This window comes from Stegostoma tigrinum, chromosome 15 (genome assembly GCF_030684315.1).
Source record: "Stegostoma tigrinum isolate sSteTig4 chromosome 15, sSteTig4.hap1, whole genome shotgun sequence".
Taxonomy (NCBI): Eukaryota; Metazoa; Chordata; class Chondrichthyes; order Orectolobiformes; family Stegostomatidae; genus Stegostoma; species Stegostoma tigrinum.
The window spans coordinates 36,439,152-36,451,481 of record NC_081368.1 but is presented as its reverse complement, the minus strand read 5'-3'; the positions used below and the strand labels follow the sequence as shown (position 1 = coordinate 36,451,481).

The 12,330-nt window shown below is 40.5% G+C and overlaps 1 protein-coding gene across 5 annotated transcripts in view; it reads right to left on the bottom strand.

Annotated features, from left to right (window-relative positions):
• efnb1 (ephrin-B1) overlaps positions 1-12,330 on the bottom strand; it is a 210,056-nt gene that overhangs the window by 134,512 nt on the left and 63,214 nt on the right. Inside the window, exon 1 of one of the 5 annotated variants that reach the window (XM_059651421.1) lies at positions 11,039-11,124. The exons of the other annotated variants lie outside the window; for them this stretch is intronic. Within the exon in view, the coding sequence (XP_059507404.1) occupies positions 11,039-11,070 (32 nt within the window). The 5' untranslated portion in view covers positions 11,071-11,124. Of the gene's footprint in view, positions 1-11,038; positions 11,125-12,330 lie in introns of those variants that run through there. 5 annotated transcript variants of the gene reach the window in all.

Sequence of the window (12,330 nt, the reverse complement as noted above, 5' to 3'; positions counted from 1 at the left end):
CTAAACTACACTATGTACGAGCAGGTTTAACACTGATGCAGCATAATCTGTTCTGCGGGTTGTAACTGCCTACAAATCGTGACAAGCTGTCTAACAGTGCCAGCTAAAAGGCAGGCATAAAAATGTCTGAGTAGCCAGCAGCATCCAGGCCCAGGATGAGTGAGCATTAGCAAGGAGAGAGAGAGGGGGAAGACAGAAGCCCTTAGATCCAGCTTGATCCAAATGTTGAATCGGGTGCTTGTTCCCGCAAGCAGAATGTCCTTGCAGAAGCATTTTGCAATGGAAAGGTGCCGGTGCACTCCAAAACAGGAGCACTGAAGTTCCGAAGAGTATTGTATGTGGATCAGAAATGTACTGTGAAGGTCGAGGGAGGCTGTGTTAGATGCCAATGTCAGTGAATGTGAGGCGCAGGTAGCCTTTGCCCTGGAACATGCCCTGAGATGTTGCTGCTGTGTGCAAGGTGGGGGTCCAGAGGAGCAAGCGGTGAGCTGGAGTCACCAGGTACGTGCTCTGACATTCATGTCAGGAATTCCATCTAGTCTAGATCCTGTCCATTCTATGATGGCAGGAACCTGTATATTAATGAGGCGAGATTCACTGTTAAGGAGGGTTGTAATGAGCATTAATCTCCATTAATAATTCTCTTGCCACACCCCAGTGAGAATTTTATTAACACCTGGAACTCTGTTTGAAAATGCAACTCGTTGCTCCCAACATCTTTCTGGACTTCTCACCTGATTCTCCCAGATTTCTAGCCACAGTCAATGTCATTAAGGGCCCAGTAAGATTCTGCCCACAATCTTTCTAATCACAGAAATGCAGACTCAAATGGGAGTTTAGTTTGTTTACTCTCTACTGACTTCATCATTGTGGTCTTATTCCTAAAATTTGAAATCTGTAAATATTAGGCAGTGGTAAAGTCCCAGCTTTTCGGTAATAAAATGCCAGTTTGGTGAGTTTCACTGGGTGAAATTAAGAAAACGAACATTTTCAAATTAATTCACACCAAGGAGGCCAGAGTTTTCCCACAAGATGTTTTGTACAAGCAATCCATGGTTTTTACAAATCATTGGGCCCCACCTTAGCACTAATATTTGAATTAATCATATTGAAATTAAAGTTTCTCATAATAATTACTAATGCTGTTAAAGGAGAAGGTTCGGCTGCTAATGTATCAGAATTCACATTCAGGGCAAACATGACAATCTTTGTTCAGCATAATAGAAACAGACAGCAAATATTTGTCTTGGGTGCAGAGTCCGGAAGATTTCAGAGAAGAACTGATCCTTTTCGTTTCTATCATCAACAAACAAATGACAATACATCAAGGGCTCTGCATATTCTGAGGGTTGCAAACAGAAATGGCAAGGGTCTTCTGACTCTATGGCAACAGCATGGTACAACAGAGCCAAAGCCGTCTCAATAATAGTTCAGCAAACTGGGGATAGGTGAAGATTTATTTTAGCGGCCATCTTATTCTATACTTTATTCCTTTCTTGATGGTGCCAATTTTGAATCCTACTGGAAATTATTTCCTACTCTTCTTCATTATGTCTCCCATTGAACCTAACAGAGTGCACAACCTTCTCAATCTTAGTCAAGCCTAAGCTCGACCGACCTGAAGCCCACACACACTTTTCCACATAGTTTTGATCAGAGACCAGGCACTGAAGCTATTGCCAGCCTCAGCTAAGATCAGCTGACTTAGCAGATTCAATCCTGGGACTTCTATTGTCTGTGTCTCAATAGTAGGGTAGGTTGTCCATTTACCCAGTAGGTCAATGAACTGCCTTTTCATTCAGGGAATTACTTCTGCATGTTCAATTCCACATTCTTTGCCTTGTTAACTATTACGGAAACAGGAGAAAGAGAGATTGACATGAAGGAAGAGAATGAGAGGGAGAATGGTAAGCAAAGCAAAAGCAAACATTTATTTTACCAGTCTGGGAAAAGACTTTGAAATTGATCCTCTTACGTAAGAGGTTGAATTTTCACTGTCCTGCCAAACTACAATAGATCAAGAACTACTTAATTTAGCAGCTAAGCCTCACTTAACCTCCATCATCTAAATGTTAACACCAAGGAGGTTAACAGGGAGCAATAAAAAAATTGCTTGCCCCAGAGTCACTCTCAGTGGCAAGTGTAGGGTGCACCATCATTGTGCGTGGGCTCTTTCCAAGGGAGGACTATGCTTTCCTTGTGAGACTTGGAAGAGTACTAACATCACCTGCACAAGAACAGGGAATGGCCTATTTGAAGGTCATTGGCTCAGTATCACATCTCCCTGAGCCCTGATGTAATTGTGATTAACTCTATGCCATGGGTAAAGTGACTGGAGACTGGAGAATGGTTAATGTGGAAAGGAAAAGCCAGGGAACTCGAGACTGGTGAGCTTGACATCAGTAGTGGGTGAGTTGTTGAACCAGATTTGGCGGCCAGGATTTACATGTATTTGGAAAGGCAGGGATGGATGAGGGATAGTCAACGTGTGTATAGGAAATTGTGCTTCACTAATTTGATTGCTTTTTTTGAAGAAGTGACAAGAGGATTGATGAAGACTGAGTGGTGGATTTTGTCTGTCTGGATTCCAGCAAGATTCCACATAGTAAGCTGGTTAGCAAGGTTAGATCACATGAAATCCAGTGAGAGCTAGCCAACTGGACACAAAATTGGCTTGAAGGTAGGAGACAGAGGGTGGTGGCACAAGGTTGTTTTTCAGACTAAAGGCCTGTGACCAGCAGTGCGCCACAAGAATCAGTGCTGGGTCCACTGCTTTTAGTCATTTATGTCAATGATTTGGATGTGAATATATGAGGAATGATCAGAAAGTTTACAAATGACGCCAAAATTGGTGATGTAGTAGCCAGTGAAGAAGGTCATCTCAGAATACAACATGACTTTGATCAGATGGGCCAACAGACCAAGAAGTAGCGGATGGAGTTTAATTTAGATAAATGTGAGGTGTTGCATTTTGGTAAGGCAAATCAAAACAGGACTTACACACTTAACGTTAGGGTCCTGAGAAGTGTTTCTGAACAAAAAAGAGACCTTGGGGTGCTGGTTCATTGTCCATTGAAGGTGGATTCACAGGTAGACAGAGTAGTGAAGGCAGCATTTGGTACACTGGCCCTTATTGGTCAGAGCATTGAGTATAGGGGTTGGGATGTCATGTTGCAGCCTTACAGGACATTGATTAGAATATTTTAGAACACTGTGCTCAATTCTGGTTTCCTGCTATGAGGAAGTTGTTGTGTAACTTGAAAGGGTGCAGCAAATATTTATAAGGATGTTGGCAGGGTTGGAGGTCTTGAACAATAGGGAGAGGCTGAATAGGCTGGGGCTATTTTCCCTGAAGTGTCAGAGGCGGAGGGTGAGCTTACAGATGTTTATAAAATCATTACAGGCACGAATAGGATAAATAGCCAAGGTCTTTCTCCCATGGTAGGGCAGTGCAAAACTAGAGGGCAAAGGTTTAAGGTGAAAGTGGAAAAGATATAAAAAGGACCTAAGGGGCAACTTTCTCACGCAGAGGATGGTCCATAGATGGAATGAGCTGCTCAAGGAAGATTAGATTCCCTACAATGTGGAAACAGGCCCTTTGGCCCAAAAAGTCCACACTGCCCCTTGAAGCATTGCTCCCAGACCCACACTCCCCTGAATACTATGTGCAATTTAGCATGGCTGATCTACCTAGCCTGTACATCTTTTGGACTGTGGGAGGAAATCGGAGCACCCGGAGGGAACACACGCAGACACGGGGGGAACGTGCAAACTCCAGACAGACAGTCACCTGAGGTTGGTCCCTCATGCTGTGACACTGTAGTACTAACCACTGAGCCACTCTGCAAGCCCATAGTGGAAGCCCCATAGAAAGTTGTGGAAGCTCATACAATTACAGTTAAAAAGGCATCTGGATGGGTATATGAATAGGAAAGGATTGGAGGTGGCGGGCTAAATGCTGGATCTGTTTCCGTGCTGTACATCCCCGAGTCTATAACAGTTTTGTCCTTCAATAATTGCTGCCCCAAGCAGTGGCATCCTTCAACCAGCACCAGTGAGAAATCAAATAGAAGATGCAACATCAGCCATTTCACAGATTGGGCACCCACAATACGGAACAGTGGTGATGAATCAGGGACACATTTCTAAGCTAGCAAGTAAAGGATTTCACATCTGCTAGACCAATGAAAGGGGCTTTGAAGGCAAGGCTAATGTTTCCAATGTTGCAAGGCATCAGCTGTCTTCCCTTGACTCTGAGAGATTTTGGCCCTTGACCTTGACACCCTGCCATACACAAATCCCAACTGCAAACCTTCATATCTCTTTCAATCATTGGTTTTTACAGACTTGCAGATAGCCATCTCTAGAAGGGCTATTTCAGAGCTGAAACCACGACCCTCTCCAGATCATGACCACACAGAAAAAGCAGCTTTGCTGACTGCTGTATTAATGACTTCCATACGTGCACATAGTTCAATTTAAAGTTTACAAGAAGATGACACTATCTACAATTCCAGGGAATAAATTTTCATGGCTGAAAATTTTGTACGTTAATTAGAAAGCTTTATAGAACTCTCCAAAGCAACTCATTTTAGAGTCCTGACAGCATGTACGACTGAACACCCTATTTTTTCCCCTCTAATCTTAGCCCAGTCTCTCTTAATAGTGCTGGTTACTCACCCTTATTACTGCCATAAATAAAGTAGCCATTGTTTTGTGTGCAAAAACCACCAGCAAGCATTTAATTAAAAAAGAATCAAAAACCAAACCCTTTCAGGTCCTGTTTTCCACTCACTCACATACCATCAAAAGGGACACCAAGTAAATTTTCTCCTTATCTTTGGCCATTGAGCACAATCTACTATGCCAGCTGAGGGTTGCGATCCTGTATGTTTATGATCGGTATGGCTAGTTATTCCATCCGTTGTGAAATCCATTTGCAAATCAGACATTTAGAGGTCTCACAAATATTTTAAACTTTGGAAGGTAGATGGGTGGCAACAATCCCAATGTGCTGGGGAGCAGTTGTTCTCGGGCACTGTGTTTATTAATACTTACTTTCTTCTGTATCTACAATTTTCTTAAAAACACAAATCAAAAAACTATTGATGCAATAATGACACGTGCTCTCCACTTAACAGACTGTCTTCAGTGATTTAAAGCCCAATTCTCCTTTAAGGCTAACTAGGCACCAAAACCTTCAATATAACACATTATTCATTTGTCTCCAACTTCCTCAAGGGTCTCCTTCAACTGTCATTTTTCTGTTTCACTACATCATGATTTTCCAATCTGAACAGATCATTTACATATATATGACTGTAACCAATGAAAATAATTCATTTCCTGACTTACTATTCCATAGATTTTATAAACTATACCTGCTGGATATCTAAAGAGACAGGTCATTTCCTCACTAGGTTTTTGGGGAGAAATAAAATTTTCAGCGTCCATCTGAACTGGAAAGTACAATCTGCCCTTCAAGATTTAGATTGTGAAAGCACAAAGTGTTTAGAGCTGAGACATTATGGATACAGAATGCATGGTAGAATTCTGTTACTAGCTTTAGCAGAAAGAGTCTAAAGTAATGGATGTAGAAAAGAAACAGCATATTTCATAACACTGGTGTGTTGAAGGTTTAAGTGCAATCTTATTCAGTGTTCAGCACCATATGGGAACTTACCATTCCATATGGCTCAATTTCATACCATAAGGTGCTTTTATCCACTATGCCAAAGATTAGTTATTCCTCTTCAGAAGATGTTGGGAGTTACAATTCAGTAAATATGCCTATTTCATTAAGGGTCTGCTTTTAATTTAAAAAGTGATATGTGTATTCTGTTCTATTTCATCAATATACAGTGTGTGGCCTCAGATTACTGTTGCTGGGACACAGTCGAAACCAGCAGCCTCGTAATACTGTTGGCTCACACATTTTTAGTCAGATTAAGTTAAAAATCACTTGTTTGAAAAGCAATGTCCCTGTGATCGGCTGCCAGCAGTCTATTTAAAGGTCAGAGCTAGTCCAGTTCAGAATGGGCGTTGCTGCACTGGAATTTGTGTCCATGGATTAAGTGTATTTTTGGCATTAGAATGATATGTTTGCATTTAACCACTCCCTTCCCATTCCCCCCTCACTCTGCAGTTTATTTGACATCCTGAAATAACATTGGAGATTTGCCCATTAACTCAGCTGGATTAGATTTTTGTCAAAAAATACAAATCTGTTCTCCTTTCCCAAGTTTAATTCCACCAGGCATTGTATCTGGTACGGTGCTCCCAGGAATGTTTTCTATCACTTTAACCAAGGGTGTTTCAAGGATGGGTACTGTGGAAGAGATAACTGCAGGAATGGATACATTACGAACCGATTTTAAATTTTATCTAGTCTCTAGTGGGAGAATAAACTGAGAAGGTTCTGTGCATGACTTTCTTCATCAGTATTTAATGGCTTCTCCCCCATCACCAAGTCACCCATGATATTTTGTCACCAATGGACCACTACTGTTAAAATAACCCATATTTTCCAATTAATAAATGTGCAAAGCTAGTTAAAGGCAATGCAAACCATCAAGGATGAAGATTTGCATACAGCTAAAGACAAGGTAAGAATCAAACTCAGTGTGATGCCTTCACAGCTGAAAATTATGCTAATTTCCTCATCTGGGTTCACATGTTTTAGATGGTTCCGGAGAGTTGGCTGCATCTTTGGGGTCGCCATGATGCAAACATCAGTATATCCTGCATGTGCTTTGACCATGATATTCTAACCAGATTGCACTCAAATGGGTCAGCAAGAGTAACTGATGACATACCCATTAATTTATTTGGTGGACTATGTTGCAACATGCAGAATTAGGCCAAGGAAGGGTTAACAGATTAGGCCTCAGGCACAAAAAACAATCACAGATAATTAGCAGGTGCGCTGAGCAACTGCTGTTAGACCCAACGAACAAGTTTCTCAAAACAAGATATCAAATTTTAATTTCCTGCTACACTGCTAAGAATATTGACAGCACAGGAGTTTGAAAGATCCAGCCAGACATGGAGAAGTCTTTACTGAGTCCCGGAATGCAGCAATTCATTTTCCTGGCATTAAAACCTGTAATTTATTCTGAGGTGGGCTTTATAGTAGGGCAAATACATCATTGTAGTCTAACCTGCCTTCAAAGGACAAGGAGTGTTGAAGTTAAGTTTCTAAAGTAACTCAAAACAGAAATTAAACTTCAGTTTAGAGGTGAAGGGAAAAAACCTCAGCACTGAAAGCTCTCAAATCACTCCAGGAACTGAGTTTGAGTTCATTGACTGAGTTCAAGATTGATTCCTTTATTGCTAAAATATTTTTTGCATTAGGCAAGAACTCACTGAGCTATTAATCAAGCAGTCTCCTTGCAAAGGAACTTTTTGCTGGTCTCAGAGTTTTGGGAAGCTGGGCATTTGAAGTAACAGGAACATAATTTCAAGCAATACTGCTCTAAACTGATAAAGAAGCGATGCAAAGAGGGACAGGTGGCACAAAGACGCTGCATACAGGACAAAAAGTGACAAGGGAAGGTGCGGATACTGGCACACATTGGGAGGCAGTGAGAAGCAGAAATGTGGGAGCAGGTGAAAGCCATAGATGGGTGCAGGAAAAGGGATGAAAGAGAAAGGGAAAAAGGGTGCAAGAGAACTAAAAGGCAAAGTCATACAAAAAGTTAGATGAGGGAGATTGATACAGATAACTAAAGAGGAGTGGACAGTACGAGCAGAGGACAAAAAAAAGAGGGAAATCCTCATTCCAGTTACAAAGAAAACCTTAGCAAGAAGATTAGGTAACCAATAAATTTCATTAGGATTGCATAATGCAACATGCTGTGCACTATAGTACACGGGTGCGCGCAAAATAACTCGATTTTAAACTCTTCCACTATAGGCAGGTTAGGGCACAGAGTTTAAAACCTTGAATGAAAATGGTTGATTAAAAATTTACACTTTGTTCCTGTCCATAAAGTCCACTTGAGAAATATGTACTAATCCTTTTTGACTTCCCCATTTGTGGTACAGTGATTAAATATACACTGCGTGGCACTCAGCAATATAAACCAGAAGGCCCTGGCTTCATTCTTGGACTCTGCTGAGTGAGCAGAGTTTTGGTCATAATCTGACAACCGTGACAAACAGCTCCATAGCAGCTGAGAAAATGGATGACATTCTGAAACAATCAACATTTTTTTGTTAAAAAGTCAACATGTCCCATGTTCCAATGCTAATTGATCCTTTGCAAAAATATTCAAAGTCTGTTCCACATCTTCACCAAAAGTTAATCATTTTTTCCCTGTGTCATACCTGTGCACCAAATTTCATTGAAATCCATCAAGTAGTTTTTGAGACGTTGTCTACAGGCAATGGGTAAACGGAGTGTAAAACATGACCTCCATTCATCTTCAGGAGCAACAGGTAATAAGGACGGTCAGTGAGAAAGTGGCCCGGGCAGTAGGCTTACATGAAAGTGGTTTCATGTAGCAGAAAGGTTATGTCAAAACAACTATTTACATCTCTGCACATTGTGGTAGTGACATATTTACAAATCTTTCAGGGAGTCTGAGTTGCCGTGGCAACATACATTTTTACATATATGTCATAGTCTGGAGCGCCAGAAAGCGATGGCAAAGGCTCCAACTTTTCTTTCAATTGCCTGGCTGATCAGGAATCTCTCTCACTCTTATTACTTGCTGTTGACATGTGTTGCAAAGATTTACAAGTTAATCATCAACCTGTTTGACCACATAATGAAAGCATCTGCCTTGACCATCAACAGCAGGAGTGGAAGTGAAACAGACAGCTTCTGACTCAAAGGCAGGGTCATAGAATCACACAGTACAGAAGGTGCTGTTTAGCCCATCATGTCTGTGTTGCCAAAAACTCATCACTTAATACTAGTCCAACTTTCGCACATTAAGCCCAAAGCTTTGAATGTTTTGACACTTTCGGTGCTCATCCAAGTTCTTTGTCAAGATTGTCGGATTCCTTGACTCAACTACCCTCCCAGGCAGTGCATTCCAGACACCCACCACACCCCAGGTGAAAAGGTTTTCCTCGAATCCCCTCTAAACTTCCTGCCTTTCACTTTAAAATTTGCCCCATTGTTATTGATCTTTTGACTAAGAGGAACAGCTGTTTTCTTTTCACCCTGTCCATGCCCTTCAATCTTATATACATCTTCACCAGGTCACCACTCAACCTTTGCAACGCTAAAGAAAAAACCCTCGTTTATCCAGTCTCTCTTCATAGCTGAAATGTTCCATCCTACGTGACATCCTGGTAAATATCCTCTGTACCCTCTCCAGGGGAATCATACATCTTTCCTACAGTACTGCACACAGTACACAAACTGAGGCCTAACCAAAGTTTTTTACTGCTCCAACATGATCTCTCTGCTCTTTTATGCTGACTGTCAAAGGCAAGGGTCCTTTCTGCCTTCTTAACTATACCATTAACCTGTCCTTTTATCTTCTTTATCAGTCTCACATGCAAGATCTTATCAAAAGCTTTGCTGAAGCCCATACAAAATACATCGACTGCACTAATCTCATCTACACTCCTGATCACTACCTCAAAAAAATTCAATCAAATGTGACCGACAGGATCTCCCTCTGAAAACCATTCTGACTATCCCTGACCAAAGTCTCTCCTTCAGGATTTTCTACAATAGCTTTCCTACCATTGATGTGAACCTCACCAGCCTGTAATCCTCTAATTTATCCCCATCACCCTTCTTGAAAAGCTCTCCTCTAGCACTCCTGTACCTTCTCAATGGTCAGAGAGGAATTAAAACTCTGGGTCATAACAAATTTAAATCATACCGTGTTGTGGTCAATATCATTAAATGTTCCCTTGTGCCATCATGACCATCCGTCATACTTGGATCCCCAGATTTAGGTCCAGCACTGCCAAATCCCTTATTGGACATTCTAAGGTTTGACACAGTCAGTCAATCAATGCTCCTTCTTACAAAATTCTTATAAAAGTATCATAAAGAACTTGCAGAGCAACTGCAGATTATTCATCTCAACAGGCATATGCCAGTGATTATGATCTACATTTTTCAAAGAACCCCATCGACATATCCTATTCCTTTCCCTATCATGTATTTACCTAGCTAATCTTTGAATGTATCATTATTCACTCAATCATTTCTTCAGGGTAGCAAATTCCACATTCTAATTACTCTCCTGGGAATGAAATTTCTCCTTAATTCCTTAAAATGGGAACTTTACATATAGAAACGTATTGCTGACTATTTTATTTATGTAAGTTAATTTACACAAGTAAATTTCCAATTGTAATCATGCCACTCTGATATCAGTTTCTAAATGGAAAGCTCAGGGGTGGCTACTGATTATTCAGTGATTAGTTAAACTCTGTATGAATACCTATAAAGGTAAAAGGGCTAGAGGTGATGATCTAATTTGCAGTAGAAGCAGCTAGCTCCATCGTAGTCCCAGCAGTGAGCCTTGCTTTAATATCTTCAGGAGTTAGTGCAATTTTCTCTAATCATACATTATCATATGACCAAGTTGCCAGCACTAATAACAGTGTTCTGCTGATTCCAGCTCCATAGAAAACCTTAGCTAAATACACTCTCCAGTCCTAACTGTTCACTTTGCCCAACCCCTTCATGAAGAGCTCTGATCACAGTCTCTCTGTCAGGAAAATAGATATGAAAGCAGAAGGAAGAAATTCAACCAAGGCAAGACAAAGAAATAAAGAGGACAAGAATAGAAAAGACAGTCATAGGCATCATGCTTGCACATAAGGAAACATTAGTGATTGTGCCAGAATCCTCAGAGCCCTGTTGGTATGATATAGTATGTGAAATGTAAAACCAAAGAACGAGGAGCCAGAACTTAAGCTCTAACAAAATCCTTTCATATCAGATCTCATTACACCCAAACGTCTAAAACTGGATTTGGATAAGGTCAGAGCTATTTTGTAGATTCCCTAGCTATGAACATCACAAGAATCCAGACAGAGGTCCACTGAGCTCATCACTTACCTCATTAAAATTTTGCTAAAGCTCAGCAACATTTGGGAGAGGCTGAGGAAACATTACTTCAAAACGCAGAATGATTTCTGTTACCTATTCACAGTCAGCAGGAGGAACTCATCCTAAATGCTCTTCTCATAAACAAGTCTTGCTGCAGTACTTGAGTGGACTGGACTGCTAGCTGCATGTGGAAATCACAAACATACTTACATCGAAAGTTTGCATGATCAGATTGAAGTACGCGCCCTGCAGTTATACTTGGACTTGACAGCATTCACCAAAACACTTACTGCAGATCAGCGACATTACACACAGAATGAACACTTACAAGTTTTAAATAAAACTTCATAATACTTGAAAAAAAAGTTAGACGCAAAGAAAATGGATCTGTACGCAATGTTCTTTTATGCCAACGCGTTCTTCGAAAGTGCAGTCCAACTTCTCTTTAAATGGTGTTGAATTAAACAGGTTAAATGGAGAACAAGTGTATAAATGGTTTGAAGAGGCAATTAGTGTTTTGCTGGGAAGAAGTGGGATTTTAGAAGAGGGCTGTTTTATGTAATTGAGGTATATTTTATGAATTAGGTAAGTAGCACTTTGTTGTATAAAACCAGACAGAGTTGTGTAGCCTTTTGCAGTTCTTAAAAATTCTTCTGACTCAAGTAAAACCTCAAGTCTAGATATATGATTGAGATATACAGACAGAATATATTCACACAAGCTAAAATTCCTCCTTCATGAGCTTGTTAACTTGTGACTAATAGAAACCCATGTGTCTCACAATCTTTAAAGATGGTGAAATATCAACTAATTTACATTGCAGTTAACCTGTGCTTTAAAGTTGGAGTCTATTTTCTTCAGCTGCCAACATGATAACTATTTAACTGCACCTACACAAGAGCAGTACAATGATACCCAGTTGAGCCTCTTGATCAGCTTGGTTAACATTTCTTTTTAGATTCTAAATTAGAAGTTTGAAGATCCAGAAGCTACAGTGCAGAGTGAATGGTTCTTCGTGATCACACACAGATGGATCGGAAATTGGCATTGAGCAGAGGTTGTTCAATGTGGGAGGCATGCACAGTGTTAGATCATATTTTCATATGAGGCTGAATTGCAATCCAGTGAAGCTGTGGTTGTGAGGATCTTTAGCGGTACTCTGAAAATACTCAAATTAGCAATTTAGAATGAAGTTAAATTTAACCGTTAATGGGTTCATCCTCATCACTCTTACTTAAGTGTTTCAGAATTCATCAACAGTGTTGACATCATACGTGAAGTCCAAAAGGAGGCAAAAGTCA